This window comes from Aptenodytes patagonicus, chromosome 4 (assembly GCF_965638725.1).
Source record: "Aptenodytes patagonicus chromosome 4, bAptPat1.pri.cur, whole genome shotgun sequence".
Classification (NCBI taxonomy): domain Eukaryota; kingdom Metazoa; phylum Chordata; class Aves; order Sphenisciformes; family Spheniscidae; genus Aptenodytes; species Aptenodytes patagonicus.
In genome coordinates, this window is record NC_134952.1 from 69,829,554 (window position 1) to 69,847,820 (window position 18,267).

Sequence of the window (18,267 nt, forward strand, 5' to 3'; positions counted from 1 at the left end):
TGTTTGGACTAGAAATGTTCAAAAGTGTGGTCAGCTGACTTCATTCTTTTTCCTACTATACCACCAAACATATAATGGAAGATTATTTTTAAAATGGCATTATGCCCTTAGTCATCTTCCTTAAACCAATGTATAAAAGAATGTAAAGTTGGGACTGATGTGTCTGATTTCATTGTGATAGATACGATCTATTGACTAGGACAATATGTGGAGTAATGCAATTAGCCAGGACAGATATGGAGAACCAAGTTGTTCCCATATAGAGTATTTCCAGGCGTGGGATTAGAAACTCTTCAAAGCTAGAATATATAAAGTTTCTCCCTGATAATTCATTCAACCATTGGGATTTCTTTCACTGCAGAACAGGCTTAAGGCTTGGCCCACTAAACTCTTAGGCAAACTGTTGGGATGTCTATCGAAGCCAAGGTCACCCTCAGAGAGATTTAGTGCTGCTCTATTGCTTGTCAGTCCCCATGGCCCTTTCAAAGAGCTGTGTTCCCGTAGTGTCTTTGCTGCAGCCACCTCAACTCCCCTAAAGGGGGTTTCAAATGATGGAGGGGGAAAAAAACCCACACAGCATATTGTAAATTAGTGCTGACAATGTCAACATTAATTTATGCCAGAAATGCATGAGGAATAGAGGGTGGAAAGAGTGATGATGCAGAACGCAGTATTTCCTACATCCCATTCTCCTAGAGCACCTGAAGAAGGGCTGCCACAGCAGCAGCGGATCATAGCACAGAGCCAGTACTCTTTCCCTTGCTGAAATGGCTACTTTGCGGCCTCCTGCACAGATAGGATCATTAGGACGGACAGAAAGCCGCTGCTCACAAAGCTGGCTTAGTTCAACACAACTGCCATTAGAGTGTATTTAAAAAATAATTAAGAAGGGTTTAGCACCGCAACTCTTATTAGTGAACAAAGTTCTGTTGCTAGTCCCAGGCATGTAAAAATTGAGGTTTGTGAGCGATAGTAAAGAATGCCTCTGACATTTTTCGTTATCATAACTAATGCGATACAAATGTCCAAAACCAGCATAATCTGGAGAACTGAAGCAAAAGACAGGACCTAAATATTCCGAGGGAATTCTGACCCTGGTACTCTTTGTCATGGGTAAGTGTAGCTGTTTGAATTCATCTCCACCCTCAAAAATCTCCAGTCCTGTTTCTGTCAGTTATACACTTTGGTTTTTACTTGTGGATTAAAAATAAGTAAATCTCTCCATGAGAATGAAGTATTTTAGCTGTATTGTGAGATGATAAACCAGCTGAAGTCAGGAGGAGTCTATTTTGTCTCAGTAGAAGTGTACTCTGTAGGTGTGGTTTTAAAACTCAGAATTGCACATGCGTGCTAGTGAACCTGAGAATCTCATATATATGATCTTTTAAATCTTCTTTAGGGTTTTTTTTCCTGTAGAAAAGATAATCGTGGCTGTAAAATGGGTATAATATTATTTGAAATCATTCTAACTTGAGGTGATTAAGAGTATAAGTTGACTGTTTAAAGGATTTAGGTTGCAGATCTGCTGTTTTGTGTTTTCCTAGACAGTTGTTTATTTTAAAAAAAAAAAAAAAAGTATTTTGAAGTTAGGATAAAAAATGATGTGATAAAATGATGAGTCAGGTTGTCAAAAGCAAAAAAATTCTGACAGGTATACATGCTAGAATAATGCAATTTTTTTTTACTTTTTGCAACATCTGACTCATGATTTCGATTATGTATTCTGCCAAGTTCAAAGTTTCCTTACACAAAGAGAGAGCTATATGAAACAACCGTGCTTCAAACCATTTCACTTCAATTGTAGTAACAGGTTTTAGGGTTTAAATCATTAACAACCTCTGTGTGAACTTTTATCCAAATGACTGCAAGTCACAAAGAGAGCACTTCTCGTTCACCAAGTACCTTTTGTGCTTTAGTAAGACCCAATCCCTCTTCTATTTTTTTTTCCCCACCTTCATGTCTGTCTTTGAAGAAAGCTGTGTGATTTGTGAAGTAATGAAAGTATGTATCAGTTAATGAAAACTGCTATCCTGGCTTCATAATGCACGCTGGAATTGCTTCAGGATAAAGCTTCATATACCCGCATTACAGCAGGAAAAAAAGTAAATTTCAGAAGTCCAGATTGCTGTGTGCACTGTAGGAGTATCATATAGCAGTTAAATCAACCATTAGGGGTGACCTAATCCTGAATATCTCCCCCCCTCCCCACACACACACACTTCTCAAGGAGTTGTGATGTTCATGCCGCTTGCATTCTTTCCGCTTTTTAAAACCTGCACTAGAAATTGTCAGAACCTGATACTGGAACAGCGTACCCACATACTCACTTGCCCGCCTTCCTTTCTTGCTTATTTTGTACACGTAATTTGGCACGGAGGGAGTTGTATCGAATCACCCTCTCCCCCCGTACTGAAGTTCAGGTCCGATAAGCCCCTCCGGCCCCTGTGCCTTGTGAAGGAATAGCTGAACAGGTCCAAGAAATTCTGTGGGGTTAGCTTTGCACTAGTACAATTTTTCTTTCCTAACACAGGAAGACAAAACGTCTTAATTTAAAAAAGGGTGGTTGTTATTATTTTGTTTCCCACCAGAAATGAGGGAATTACAGTGCGAATGGTCGAGACCCACAAATCTCCCCCCCCCCCCCCCCGCCCCCGTTTTGTTTTTAAAGAGCGAATTAGGAGCGGGCGCAGGACTGGGGCAGCGCATCCTCCGCCTGAACCCCGCCGGCGCGCAGCGCCGCGCCGCGCCCGGGGCGCCGCGGGGAGCGGGGGCACCTTACCCTTTGCTCTGCCCGGGCGCGCGTGTGTGTGCGCGCGCGCGTGTGCCCGCCCGCCTGCCCGCCGGGGTGTGTGTGTGTGTGTGTGTGTGTGTCCCCGTCTGCCTCTCGCTGCCTGCCTGCCTGCCTGCCTGCCGCCCGCGGGCGAGCCGTGAGCGCCGCCGCCGCTGCCCTTTGATCCCGGCGTTAGTGTTAGTTAGGGGCCGGGAGGCGCGCGGGGCGCAGCCCTCGGCACCGCCGCGCCAGCCCTCGCCCCGGCACGGCGCCCGGCGCCCGCTCGCCCGCCGGGAACACATCCCCGGCCGCTGAGGGATACTGCGACCGGGGACAAGCCAGGTGCACGACCGGGTTGGGGGGGGGGGGGGGGGGAAGGAAAAAGAAAGAGAGAGGGGGAGAGGGAGCCCTTCGCGGTGGCTCCGGGAAAACCGGCTTCAGCCCCCTTTCCCCCGGCGAAGAGGGAAAACCCGCCCCGGTTAGCAGCTCCCCCGGGGGCCCCGGCTTTGTGCCTGTCTGTGCCCCCCCCTCCCGGTCTTATTTGATCTCCCGTTAAACCAAGGAGGAGAATGTGAAAAAAGGGGGAAAATGCCCAGGAGGAAGCAGGAGCAGCCCAAGCGCCTCTCTTCACGTAAGTGCCCCCTCTTTTTGCCATTTTCTCCTTCCTCCTCTCCCCGTCTCCTTCCCCTCTGCAGCCGCCTCCGTCGTTTCGTGCATTAGTTTAGGGTTACAGAGGTGAAACTGACAAAGACACAGCCTGGGTTATTCCTCTTTTAGGTCTGAGCTAAGGCAGCCATGTTGGTGATGAACAGCCTTGTGCCCTTTTAATTTTTCCTCTCTCTCTCCTTTCCCCCCTTCTTTCTTCGCGTCTCTCGCCCTTTCCTCCCTTTCCCTCCCCTCGCCCGTGATTGTGCATTTGTGCTGGGGGGGGGGGGGGGGGGGGCGGTGTGGGTTTCTCTTTGGGGCCGGAGGGAGGGGGGGGGTCTGTTTTATTGGGGTGGGGAGGGGGGCTAGCACCGGAGGGGAGGGCGGCGAGAGGGGAAGCGGCTGCTGGCGTCTTGTGCGGAACCAGCCGAGAGGTCCGTCCCCGGCTAAAGGTTGCGGCGGGGCTGGGCGGCCCGGGAGCAGGGGGAGGCTGGCAGCGGCCGCGGAGGGGGCCGGCGGCGGCGGCGGGAGCACCCCACACCGACCCCACGGCCACCCCGTAGGGGGCCCGGGCCGCCGGCGGCGGCGGGGGAGGGGGCGGCGGGGAGGCAGACCGTGGCAGGCGAGGTCCCTGCAGAGCAGGGAGAGGCGGCGGCGGCGGGCTCGGGGCTCCTCCTGGCCGCAGTGAAATGAAGGGTCAGGCGAGCCAGGCGAGACTCGGGCTTCGGCGGCGCTGCCCCAGACGAGAGCAGCAGAGCACAGGGCTAAAGTGCATCCCGATCCTCCGCCTGCGGGCACCCCGTGCGCACGCACACACACACACATCCCCTGACACAGCTCACCCTGCCCTGCTCCTTCTCGCTCCCTCCCCCCTCCCTGCCTATTTTCTCCCCTCTTTGCAAAACAGTTAACTTTTCTCCCGCTCGCTCGCCTCCCTCTCCTTGTATTAAGCGCTCGGTAGCTATTGAGAGGGAGGCGGAGGGGAGGGGACCTAAAAATACCCTGCCCCTGTTTGGCCCCAGGGTTGGTTTAAGGAGAGCGGGGGGGTGGATGGAGGGGTCATTTGTCTGTCTCCGGTACATCTGCTCGGAGCGTGCCTGCAGCCCCTCTGCGCCGGGCTCGGGGCAGGGCGAGAGCTCAGCCGCCGGTGCCGGAGCCGGGCTCGGTCACCGGGAGTTCGCCGGGGCGGCCCCGGCCCCTGCCCCTGCTCGGGGGCGCCGCTGCGGGCGGAGCGCGGCCCGTCCCCCCCCTCCGCGATGCGGGCGAAGGGGCTGGGGCAGCGCTGCCCCCCGCCCTTCCAGCACCGGCACGCGGGCCGGGGCTGGGGGTGTCGGCGCGGGGGGGCGGCGGGATGGGGGCAGGGGGGCGGCACTTGCGGCCCCACAAATATTTCTCTCTCCTTTTCCTTTCCGCCGGAGTCGAGTCGAGGGCTTGAGCCGTGGTGGGGTTTGCCTGGGGGTTGTTTGGTGGGGTTTTTTTCTCCCTTCCCCTCCTCTCGCCGTTTGCCCCCGCGCAGCCCTTCCGCGGTCCGCCCGCTAGAGGAGCCGAGCCGGCAGCCCCGGCGCTAATTCCCCGCGCAGAGCGCCGGCCGGGGCGGCTGGCACGGGGGAGGCGGCGGGAGCGCGGCGCCCGCCTCTGCAGCGCCCCGGCCCCGGCGCGGCGGGCGGGGGCAGGGGCCAAGCCCGGGCGCGCAGGGCCTTGCGTGGCCGTGGAGGGGCGTTTCGGGGGGGCGAGCGCCGCCGCCCCGGTTTGGCTAAAGCCCTGCGGGAACGGGGAGGCGGCGGGGCGGGCGCTGCGGCCGGCCCGGCGGCTGACCTTGCCCTCGCCCCCGCCCCGGTGCGGCTGCCCTCCGCCTGCCTCTCGGGCTGACATCAAACCTGGGCTCCATTTTAGCTCGCTCGGGCGTGCCGCTCCCGTGCGCGGCGGCGGGGGCTCGGCTCCGGCGCCGGGCTCTTGTCTGCCCCTGCCTCCGGGTTGCGCCTGAGGCTCCCCTCGGCCCCGACCTCCTGACCGCCCGCGGCAGGGGAAGTCACGGCTTTTTCTGGGCCAAGGAACAATTGCCTTCATTGTGCAAATCGAGTTGTGTGTGTGTGGTGTTTGTTTGTTTGGGATTTTTTTGTTTTGGTTTGGGTTTTTTTCCAAATGCACGGCCTAATTTGCAGTTCTTTCGGATTAATTTTTTAGTTGAATTCATGGGAGTTTTTTTCCTGATGCGTGAAACACGCACATGCTATATGTTCCACACAAATGCTACTTTTTAGTGGGGTTTATTTATTTTAATTTCTTTTACAACTAGATTGCATTGGATTAAAAGCTATTATTTGACAATAATAATAATATATTAGATAATTCAGAAAGAATTGCAGGAATACTGTTCTAGCCTGCAGTCCTGCAGATTCAGAAAATGCCTTGGAATCCATTGTATTCAGTGTGCAAATGCTATAAATACTGATTTATTTATTTTTTTAGCAACATGTTGCTTTAATGGGTACTCAGTGTAAAATACATTTTTATTCTACAATTTCTGCTGGTTTTAGCAATACACTTCTTAGAGGAACAGTGTGTGTATTTCATTTTGAAGTGTTATTGATGGCAGAAGAATGTAAAAGTGCACCGTGCGCAGCTAGAAAGAAGATGGCTAATACTGTATTCAACCTTAACTCTGCCCCATTGTGGGTCTCACACTATGATTCACTCCTAAGTTCCGTTACAGGTTGCTGCTGGTGCACGAATGCTCTCTCCAGTGCACCCAAGTGATGTAGCATCTTACTGAACCTCTCTGTGATATTTTGGATTCTGTTGCAATTGTTTGGGAAATAAATAGTAAGACGTTGCTACACAGAATAATTTACCAGTGTTACAATGTAACTGAGCAAATGTAACAGTCTGGCAAGTCCTGTGGACTCTAGTATAGCTTAGGTAGGAAGCGTTGTTCTCAGTATCTCTAGGCCTTAATTAATTTCTTATAAGTTGTTACATACCCTGAAATGCACCTGAAGAACGCTGTCGCGCTGCCTGAAGTGACAGTATACAGCTGCTGACGACCAGGACCCTGATTTTATACTTCTGTTGATTGACTTCATTGGGCAGCCCTCGTGTAAATTTAGAGGTAATTTCACAGGAGAAGACTGCACTGCCAGAACGCATGCTGTGGTGAAGAACTCTGTACAAGAGTTTGCTAGAGATGTATCAGGCTGCTGCAACAATTTAATTTAGTGTCAAGGGAGTTGCTAAATACTGAGGTTCAGTTGTTGAAGGAAAAAAAGGATTGATATTATTAGATGCAATAATGCTGTGTTTTGGTGGCATCTGTTTAAAAGGGCAGAGTTAAGGTTGAGCTTCCAGTCATTGGAGTTGTTTACAACATAACTTAGTTTGGAAGGGTCCTTTGGAGGTCATCTGGCCTAACCCCCTGCTCAAAGCAGGATGAACCTCAGGGTTCAATCAGGTGGATGGGCCCTTTGAGACTCCGATATTAACGTGTTGTAAGTGGAGTTTCCGTGTGTAAGGAATTCGGTTTTGGGAACTGTTTAGTTACAGATGCCAGCAGAATGTCTTCACTCGCTCTCTGTGAAATGCAAGAGAAAGTGCATCCTTTTTAATTTAAGATACAAGTGCATGAGGAAAGGGCTTTAGGGGTTCCTGGATAGACAATGGCTCATTCATACCCAAACTAAATACTACAGCAGTGTAGACTCAGTTTACAATGACAGAGTTAGGTCCGTAAGTTAAAATTATTTTCCCAGTGCACGTGTGTCTTATGATTACTTTTGGATGCGACTAACTCAGACAAGTCAATCCATTTTCACTGGAATGTTTAAAGGAATTTTGCTCATTCCTTTGTGTGTGTGTGTGTTAGGGTGTTTTTTTCCCCTTCAGCTACTTCAGCACTTAGTTTTTTGGGTTTTTTTCGTCATCTGTTTAATCAGCATCAGAATCTTTAAAAATGTATGTATAGATACAATTTTACTCTGTTTTTCTTCTCCTTGTTGCCTTACTTTCCATTCTACCTCACATTATTATTTTCTTTTCTGAGAATTCCTGACAGTCTATTTCCTCTGAACTGCACAAATGTGACTTGGAAGAGTTCAGCCTGAAAAGTAAAAGTTTTGGAAAGTTTTGAGGCACTCAAGCAAATGTCTGAGATCTAGACTACTACATTGCCTTAAGTGTAGCAATCAATACTCCTTGGGGTTTGATTCTGTCTCAGAGGCTTGTAAGCAATGCAGTTTGTGAATGAATGCCACAATACCAATTACACAAAGTTTGCATTTGTTATAGAGTATCAGGCAGAATTAGATGCTACATTGAGAAGTTTGAACTACTGCTACTTTCTGAAGAATGTGTTTAATGTAGGACAAACTGTAATGGTATTTTCTGTTGGATTTATTTTGTTAAGGAGATGCAGAATTGATATAATATTAGTTTCAATATCAAAAGCTAGATATGTGATAATGAGGGGGCATAACTCTTCTTGCTTTCATGGTCAGGTATAGTGTTAGATATTCTAGATACTGTGTTGAAGTGTTCAGCTGTTTCTATACAGTAAAAAAAACCTCTTAAACTCTGTGAAGCTTTTTATTACATTGTTTTTTATTGCTGGATTATATCATCAGAGTGTAAAGAAAATACTGTCAAACAAGTTAACTAACAGTGATTTAGAGCTTCCTTCTTTTTTATTTCTGCAGCTTGCTTCATTTGATACTTTCTGATAGCAAGAGAGGATGTGTTGGATGGGGTTTTCAAAAGACTTCCCAATGTCAGAAAAGCCTTTACTATCATTCAGCATTCGAGAGTTGCCTCCAAGACAAAAGGCTTTTGCCAGGAACAGAAATCTTTCTTTTTTAATAGAGTTTATTACCTTACTAGCAGACATTGCATGTACAAGGGGAAGCTTTTAACATATTTTCTATTTACTATTTTTAACCTCTTACAGCTGCAGGGGTCATGATATAACTCATTGTCGATAAGAGGATCCATGTAGGGAAAATTATTATTCTTAGTATGATTAGGTTAATAATTTCATTGCTTTCATCATAGTTGTCCTCGTAGTACTGTAATGCACCTCTCAAATGAACAGCAGCCTTTTGGTGGATGGAGTAGCATCCACATTACTCCACCTGAAAACACTGTTCTTATTTTGTCCCTCTCATGACAGCGAAGTCATCATAGACTTTTTCAGAAATACCTTCTCCTTTTATGGGGATTCTTTCTGACATGTAAAGTCTCTGTCTCTTTAAATTTGTGTGCTGATTTTTTTTTTTTTTGCATTATACAAACTAAGTCACTTGTGTAAAATCATTCAATGATCAATGTCGAAAGCCATTCAATGGCAGACTATGTCTTAGTGTTGTCTGATAGTACAAAATATGAATAAATCACACTGGAGTATAAATTGGACTACCAAAGAGTCAGTGTTGTGCTCATTAAGCTATTTAAATCTTTAGGATCTTATGAATTAGATTTTAGAGGGGGAGGGGGTGCAAAAGATTATAGAACAAAACCACAAACTTTAGTTGGCCAAACAGGAAAACCTGCAGGTAGAGCATTGGAATGGGAAATGTAAGAACACACAGACAGAATGCATTTTTACTTTTAAATTTTAAAACGGATGAAGAAAGAGTATGACTTAATCTGTGTAACAGAGTGATTGTTGTCTTTTTCATATGTAAGAAGGCAGGAGTAGGAGGAATTAAGTTTAGAAAAAAAAGAAGAAGAAGAGCCAGGAGGAGCTGGCTGTTCAAAGTGAAGTATTAGTAATTTCCTATAATTTAATCAGACCAGATCCCAGAGCAAGATAATGAGAGCATGACCTACAAAAGAGGACTTTTTGGAAGTTAAAAGGGTTTCTAACATGAAGCTTCACAAGGCATGTGATTTGTCATGAAGCACCGTATAGAGGACTTTTTTTCTTTCACATTGCGAAGAAATCATAATATAGACATTAGTTCAGATGGTTAGGGACAGCTAATATGGCTTATGCCTGGAATCCTTTTACTGTTACAGCTGTTAAACTACTCCAGAGTCATGCTTGAAGAGTGTATCTTGAAATAATATTTTGTCCTGGTTTCTAGTATACCATTTTCTTGTTGCCTAGTTTGCCATTCATGGTACATGAGTTGTATCATTTAGGTTTGCGTATACAAAACCCTTCAGGATGTATGGAGGCTAAAGTATCGTGTGTTTCACAAAAATAATAGTATGCAAAAACTCTGGATTACAAAGTAGCTAGCAGTATGTAATAGAATCCAGTTTTCAAGGGGGTGGGGGGAATTCTCTTCCTTTCTTTTTCTGCCCTCCAAAGTAAAACTTTTTATTTTTTATTCCACTTAAAAAAAATGTTTTCTATGAAGAATAATAAATTATATGGGCTGATATGGGCATGAAGAATAATAAATTATATTGGGCTGGAAAAAACAACCTCAAAAAGGTGGATAATATCCCTTTCCCCAAGGATTTTTTTAAATGTAGTTAAATAATAAAACTCAGACTTGACCCGTACTTCAGTTGAAAGAATGCATGCTGCAGGGTACAGTCAGCATTGGTTCTGCATGTATACACTGCATTGTGGCTACTTTAATGAAGGATTCAGCAACACGTATCCATAAGCTCACACGAGAGCTTGTCTTTTAGCTTTTCTTTTTTACAGACTAACTTAGGGTCACAATTATGGAAGCATTATGCTGCCAAAGACAACTTCTCTCTTCGTCACGTACCTTCAGTAGCATTTACAGGCTGGTATCCTCTTTGGTCTAGACTCCAAATATTTTGAATGCTCAGTCTGAACCTGTCGGCTTAGTAGTTAGCTCTATTCCTTAAAGTTTCTCCTGCCTTTCAAGGGATTTCCTGCTTGTGGTATAATTACACTGAGTAGTAGAATCCAAGTTAAGCCTAACACTAAGACAAGCCTGTTCTGTTTTGCAGGTTAAGAATTCACATGGAGTCCAAGTTTGATTAATTTGGAATCATGAAAGAGTTGTGGGGGATTTTTTTGAGAAACATGCAGTAAGGAGAGAAAAACTGGTCTCCATAAATAGTCCTTTCCCTCATTCTTTTCAGTACTTAGGCAGTAGGGATGGAAGCTGGGGGAAAGGAATGACTAGTGCTGATAGTACAGTAGACCAAAAGAGAGAAGTTTTTATGCAAGACTGATGATTTAGCTGCTGTTCAGAATAAATTGCGTTAAAAATGAAAGGGTTACCGAGTGGTAGAGGTCTTGTAGTGAATGGTTTAATCAGCAGTTTCAGGAAGCGAAATTAGGTTCCAAGCATCTGCACTGTTTCGTTTCTTTTATTTGGGATGCTCTCTCACTAGGGTAGAAATGAAATTTTTGAAGCAACTCAAAGCAAGCGACTGTCATCATCCCTTTGAATTCTGCATGGTCCTACCTCTAGGGATTCCCTTCCTCAAGAAGGGTTTATAGCTCTGCTGGCCCTCATCTGGGGTTTGCTGCTTGGATGTGTTTTCCCTCCATTGTGGGGCTTTCTATGCAGGTACAAAGAATTCTTCCCTGTATGGTCTTAAGTTTTATCTGAAAGTTTCTGTAAGGGAGAAGATCTGGCACAAGCTTACTTTAAAATTACAACTTCCTATTTTAACTGAATGTTTTGGACATGTCCTGGATCTTGGTACCTTTTAGAATTCGTAAGATGCTGTATCAGGGCAAAAATGAGAATTCTGATGAATTCTTAAAAATAAATGGCAAGTAACTTTTAGAAAAATGCATTAAAAGAATTGATGGCTTTAACAAGTGTGTATTTAGTTTAATGAGTGATCGCCATGTGTGACTTTATTAATGAACACAAATTCTTTGCAAGCTACTTCTAGACTTCACTTTGACTTGTGTAGTAGTACAAATAATTACCCATCTCAAAAAAAAAAAAATCTCAAAAATTGAAATAAGAACAGATCTTCCACAGCTAGATGATCATGCAGTGAAAAGTAGGTAAGGGACAGAGGGTGGCAGGCAAGTGGACTTAGATAGCACCTGGTGGTGTAGCTGTGTTTGCTTGCTTTCCTGAAGCACAGCCAGAGTCTCTCCCCTTATAGACCACTGTGCCAAATCTAGACCTGGCAACTAGAGACTGAGGACCCGTTTCTTTATCTGTGTTTGGAGCAGAACTTCCCCTTATCTACCTCTGTATTTCTAGCACTTTGAGCCCATGAAGAGCCCTTCTCAGGCACCAGTGTAAGCATAACAGCCTAGAGCTGCTCTAATTTCTGCTGCCCCCAGGCTCTCACCCTGCTCCTTGTTTGGAAAGGAAGGGCTGACATAATCCTTTTGTCAATTCTGCGTTGCCAAAGGGAGTTCTTTGCCCAGCGAATAACTCTGAAGGGGGCTCTTCTGCCCACCTTGAGGTGCTTTTACATTGCCCATAAGGTCTAAATAGACTTCACCATAATTGTTTATATTGTCTTCCTGCGCAGTGCTGTGCCACATTGAGATAACAAAGCAAGCTCTAAATAAGCTACCTTGTGTACAGGAGGCAGTTATCACAGCAGTCTACCCAGGTTAATTCAGCTATAATACTTGTGGGTATACTCAAGCTGTCTCAGATATCACTACATAGCACTGCATTATTTGGTATAGACATACTCTCATGAGAATCAGAGTTGTTGTCTTTGAAGGCATTTACTGGCCTGCATAAAAAGTGTTGGTAAAGCCCACAGAGTTTTCAGCCAAGAAATGCACTTTGAAAAAATAAAATCAAATCCCACTGCCATTGGCACACTTGTTTGTTTGTTCAACAGAAAAGCCAGCAATGGAATGGACATGAACATGAAACCTCCCCTTTGCTTCTAGCTATTCCTCTGCATCTGAATTTTTAGGTGGATTTTTAGGCAGAATGTAGAAATGGGTTGCTGCCATTTATGCTGTGTCTGTGCCCTAAGTAGCCATAGCATTAGTTTCTTGTACCAGGAGCTTGGCACAGAATCCTAAATCTCTTTAAAATAAGATAAGGTTTGAGGAATGTCCACATTTATTCAGTGCTTGCACATTAATTATGTGACCTCTGACTTTTCTTAAGGTTGAAAGCTGAGGCAGTGCCTTAAACAGTGTGTCTAGGAGTGAGGAGTGCCTATTCCACATGGAAAGGTCTGCTTCTGTGTGTTCGCCTACCACTACGAGTAGCTTCCTAATCCTCTCTTATTTGGCTTTGCTTGTTAACCCCAAGCAATCTTCTCAGGGACAGAGAAAGCAGCTGTCTTTGGTAGCAAACACAGCATGACAAAACAAACACTTCTTGAAGCTTCTCTTAGATACGTCACCATAATATCATCCTTATGGGAGGAATTAGAAACACAGAGGATATAATTTGCCATGTTTTAATCTGACTTTGGGAGAGAGGAAAAAATTAGATTATAGGGAACTAGATTTCTCTGACACTTACAGGAAGGAATAATTTCAGTATCTGAAACCTAAACCTTTTGTTTCTGAACCAGTTGGAAGGCTAACATGCATAAAACACTTCAGGTGAGTAATGGGCCGGAGTAAAATGGTAAATCAGGAGCACATTATTTACGAAAAATATAGTAGGAGAAGCTGCATAAAGCAAAAATAAACAGAAACTGGTCAAAACCAAAGGAGATCTTTGTTAAAGCGGGTACGCTGGTCTGATGTCACCTGCTATGGTTGAATGTTGCCATACATACTGTTTGTGAGCTCCTCCCTTCACTTTGTGACCCCTTGATAGAGGTTGTAAAAATAGGGATAATTAAAGGCACTGGAGCAGCTTGATCTGAGGCTTCCTATGTTTTGCTTGTTGCAGCCTACATAGTAAGGTGACATAGGGATTTCTATGTTGATTTTGTTGTTTCTTTTACTTTATTGATCACTGGAACAACCTTCATAAGTGTGTTCTAAAGCAACAATTATGTATATTAAAATTTTTCTAAGAGTCAATGTTTTGAGTGGTTAGTGTGGGGTTTTCCCTTTCTGTATTTCAATAGAAGGGAAAGAAAGTTCACAATGTTTGCTGTCACTGCCTTTCCAACTTCAATATTTAGAATAATTTAAGATGAGTTCACTGAGTTCCACTTAACATTATTTTTAAACTAGGACTTAATGTTTATTATCAGCAACGGGCCAGCTTCGCAGCCTTCCTCTCATCTCCCTTGTGCTGCTAGGGTGATGCAAATGTTATGGAAGTTGCCTTGGCCTTCCCAGACAGGGATTCTCATTGCATGGGGGTGTTCCTAGGGGAGAAATAATACTGTTGTTTCATACGTCTTCATATCACTGCAACTTAGAATAGACTGTGAATCAGAGATGGAAAGGGTCAGAGATGAAGCCACAGCTGGAACGCACTCGGATCTACCTATTGCTAGTTAACAGCCATTTCCAGCTGCTGTTGATAAGCCAGTGTCCAGGCTGAGTCTAGGTGAGAAAACACAAGGGAGAACCAGAGCACTGTAAAGGCTCATGATGTGTTCCTCCTTTGCCAAATACTCACATGTCACACGGTAGAAAACCTGGCCCTATGAGTAAACTGAACACAAGTGTCTGGATTATTGAATACGTAGCGGTAGCGATTCTTCCGAATTGAGTGGAATGAATTGCTTTTGCCAGAATGCCGCTGGGGCTGTTGGGAAGTTGAGACATCTTATTCATGCTCAGAGAAGGAAATAATGAGCTGACTAAAAAAGTCAAAGTAAGCATAGGTCAGAATGTGCAACAGTACATCATATCATCAAGATAGGCAAATGCAACCACTCCTTTGACAGTTTTCAAACTCCAGTATGTCCTTTATATGAAGAGCAGCCAGCCAGCCTCCTGCAGCAATAAAGAGACAAAGAGGTAGAGAGAGAGGCTGTGTTCTTCCTTCCTTCCTTAGAAGCTAGCTGGGTTAACTTTGTGCTCAGGAGATGAAAACCTCCCTTTGGCAAGCAAGAATTTTTCTCTTGCTATTTTACCGGTGCTGTAAGTTATAACTCTGTTCCTCAGAATGGTTTTTGGGTCCAAGAGTTCCAGATTGCAATGACAGAGCTGTTGGGGTTGTATGGTGTTTGTGGAGATGTTTGGAGGCTCGGCAGGATAGTTTACAGACATGAAATCTCCAGCTTTTTTGAGTTCTTTGTTTTTTCTTTTTTCCTGTGGCTCAACAGGAAGTTCTCTTCAGAGATTCTTTACACCTATTGGGAGAGCTTCACAGACAGCTTTTTTTTCAGCTTTAATCCTTGTGTAGTGCTACTACACTGATGAGGACTAGTTTTCTTCCTTTTTCTCTTTCTCCAAAACCACTTGTCATATAATCACTGCTTTTATCACTGATAATTCTTCTCTTTTTTTCACCCTTTGCCAGTCAATATTTATGGTAAGTTTTCAAGACCAGCTGGAGAAGATTGGTCAGGAAAGGTAGGAAAGTAGAGAAATAACCATTTTTCATTTTGGTAATATCGCTACTTTATCAGTGTCACTCCCTGAAGACTACTGGCAGTTTCAGAAGTTAATAGAATGAGAAGTTATTTGGAATTGGTTCAAGAGAAGACACAGCATGCCTTTAATCCATTGGAGAGAAGAGGAAAAGTGAAGGTTGCCATTTCTATTATCCCTGACATTGTTGGCCTGGCTTGGGAAATTAGAGCCAGTAGTCATGGAGAAAGCAGATTAGAAATACCATGTTCTTCTGTAGAACATCTGATTACTCCTTCAGCTGAGTGTCTCCTGGACTTCTGTTTTCTACAGTAGTGATTAGATATCAGAAAGTGCTCTCAAGGATTACCTTGTGCATGAGAGAGGCAAGGAAATATTGTTTCCTTCTCCTTTGTTGTTTTTATATAGTGCATAGGAGTACAAGCCAGGGAGTTAGCCTGCTGTCCTAGGCACGTATGACCCAACAAAAAGATAGCTTCAGCCTGAAAGAGAGCCTGTATTCTAATTAGATGTCCTGTAGGAAAGATGCACTTGGCAGTTTCTCAGGGAAACCAAGGTAACAGTGGTTGAGGTTGTGCATCTGTAGAGCAGTTGTCCCGCAGAGGAACAGAGGTAAGCGGGGAAAAAGATGGAAAACATCCTCCTTGAAATGACTAGGTATGTCCTGGATGTTGCTGTGTGTTTTTTACAGTGCTGCTGAAACCTAAAGAGCTTTCCTCAAGTATTGAATCTATGCTGGGCTTACATTAGTCTGTCCCTGTACAAACCCTGGTGGGATTTCTCTGCTTCTCAATTCCAAAATTTGACTATGCCTTTGAAGAGATACAGGAAACCAGATCTATTGCACAGTCTGTTGTATTTAATGACTTCTGTGTGTAGAAGATGGGTGATATATTATTATCCTTTTGGTTTCAGCTTCTGTGTCATTAGTCAGGTATTTTCTGTTCTCCTTTTATGGAAATTTCTTGCTATTACCAGTGAGAGAGGAAGTATGGAAATGGAAATTTTACCTGAGATCACACGCATCTACTTTGCCGTAGATTTAATATTCCATTTTGAGCCCAAACCAGCTCACTGGCAAGGACGATGCCCTTCTGTGGTTTTCCCATACTCTTCTGGCAGCTGCAAGGATTGGATTGTTCTTTAGATTCCCACCAGGGGCACTAAAGCATCTCTACCTTGAAGATGAAGTCAGTAACTGCAGTGCTTCAGTAGTATTTGCTTGTCTTTACCTTCCTCCGCATGTTAATGTTTTCTTTGTATTTTATAGAGGTGGGGGAGTGTGTGGCTTGGGGAAGAAGGTGGTTTGGACTTCACAGGAGGAGCTGAGGGGAGACTGGGAACTTCATGCCCTGAGTATATGCTCAGCCATGCAGGGGGTATCGATGGAAAGACAGCAGGTGCTCTTGCTGTGGCATTCAGGTGGGCTGAGGGAGCACTGAGGGTCATGCACAGAGCAAGAGTAAATGTGGAGACAGTGGCCTCACATAATGACATCAAAGGAGCTTTATTTTCTGGAGCTATCGCTTTGGTGTTTAGAAACCTTTTTTAAATAAGCCTGTTGTAATCTTGTTTATAGTAATTAAGGATTTGCTAGTAATTTAAATAGCTGGTTTTGGCAATGTACAGATCGTCTTCTCATAGGTACTGGTAATGTAAGGATGAAAACACTTACACAAGAATAAAAGTCAAGGAAGCAGGTAATTGACTGATTTATCAACCTTAGCAGACAACATATCGTGGTAGCTATGGTAAATTTACTCTGGATTGCTTAAGGGCACGATCCTATATGGTGTATACCACACATGAGGGCAACTCCTTGAAATGGATGGGTGACAGAGCAGGTAATCAGCCAGTGAGGTTTTGGTGCCTCGATTAGCCTTTTGGTCAATGGTTTGTCCCCTAGGAAAGTTTGGAATTGCCCTGCACAGCACAGCTCAGAGCATAGGTAGTTTATGGCTTTTTCCTGGAGCTTTTAGATCAATTTTTGTCTTTCAGGTAATGTGAGAACTTTTTGTAAACTTATGACCATTCCCAGGCCATAATGCTAAATTGCAATTGTGATCAAGGAGTTATTTATTTTCATCGCAAATTGTTTGTATGCAACAAAGTGGCATGTTTGAACACTTTTTCTCACTTTAGTCAGCCCCTTTTGCCAGCTGAATTGACACTTGCAACTTCTTATCTGCTTCCTTTCTAACTGTAAAGGTGATTAAAATCATGTTGCTGTGGTGACCTGTCAGTTTTAAATGACTAGCCACACTAAAATGAGTTGCACGTATTGAGGGTAAATCAGTGTTACAGTAATCTGTAGCATAAACAGATCACTTTATTCTTGGCTGCTGTTAATTGTGAGGAACATGTAAGGATTCTTGTGCCTACTTTTTACCATTGGGATTGTGACTGTGCTGAGGCTTGCAGTGCATTTCAGGCAATGAAGATGCATTTTGTCGCAGTGAAGAGTAGAGACAGCTATCACTGCAGCCAGTTCTGGGGAGGTGCAGGCCTTAATTAAGAACTGTTAGCTGATGAAGGCACTGAGTAAGAGCAGGCAGTTTACAGATGTAGCTCAAAAACAGAGAACATAGGTACGCAAAATAGAGTGGACCACAAATTTTATTTGTTACCAAGTTAAATGAAGATTAGAAAGCAAAGCTTTCCTGCCTTTTTTGGCACCTAGATCATACCAAATGTGATATAAGAAACTGTACTATTGCTGCTTAATGCCTTACTTCAGTTTTGCTATGGAGGCTTCTTTTCTTGGGAAGTGCTCGCTACATAAAAGTGATACTGTTAAGGGTGCTTCTCCCAATTTTCTTCTGGTGTTTGCCAAAGCCTTGCGGATACCACTGACAGCCAAGAAGAATATAATCACTTTAAAATGCCTTGAGCCGTCCAGTCAGCAGATAGATTCTCTAAACCGTGTCTTATGCTTAGTCTTTGTCTTGGAGACTGATCATCACAGCACTAAAAAGCATTGTAGGGTGTGCAGGAAGAAATTCTGCTGGTCTTACTTGAGCTGTTCAAGGCAGAGGCTTACCTCTCTGAAAATGGATAAATTTCCTTTATTTCTGAGACTTTTATTCCAGGTCATAGGTCAAGTTTTTGTCTAGTTCCATGATCATTCACATGTGCCCACCTCCTTTCTTGAAATCCATTGCCTTTTAAGGGATGAAAGGTATAAAGAACTGAGATTGTTATTGCGCTTTTTTTCTTTTAGATACCCTAATAATGTAGTATGATCTTTCAATTTTCTCAAGCAGAATTGTTCAAGTGAATGGATCTTGTCTTCCATAACACCTAAACAGAACTATATGATGGTAGATTGAGAGTGCTGAGTTACTTCACTGCTTGAGCTCATAGTGATTGTCTAGTCTGACCATGGTTTTCCTTCCTTTTATCTCTTTTTCTTTTGTAAGTGAGGGATAATTGCAGCCTGAGATCTCATAAAAAAAAAAAAAAAAAAAAAAAAATCTGT

The 18,267-nt window shown here is 44.2% G+C and overlaps 1 protein-coding gene across 2 annotated transcripts in view; it reads left to right on the forward strand.

Moving 5' to 3' along the window:
• The first annotated feature begins 3,194 nt into the window (after positions 1-3,194).
• Positions 3,195-18,267, forward strand: part of ZNF827 (zinc finger protein 827) — a 109,562-nt gene continuing 94,489 nt past the window's right edge. For both annotated transcript variants that reach the window (XM_076337112.1, XM_076337113.1), the window contains exon 1: positions 3,195-3,401. In XM_076337112.1, coding sequence (XP_076193227.1) covers positions 3,359-3,401 — 43 coding nt within the window. In that variant the 5' untranslated portion in view covers positions 3,195-3,358. The remainder of the gene's footprint in view (positions 3,402-18,267) is intronic.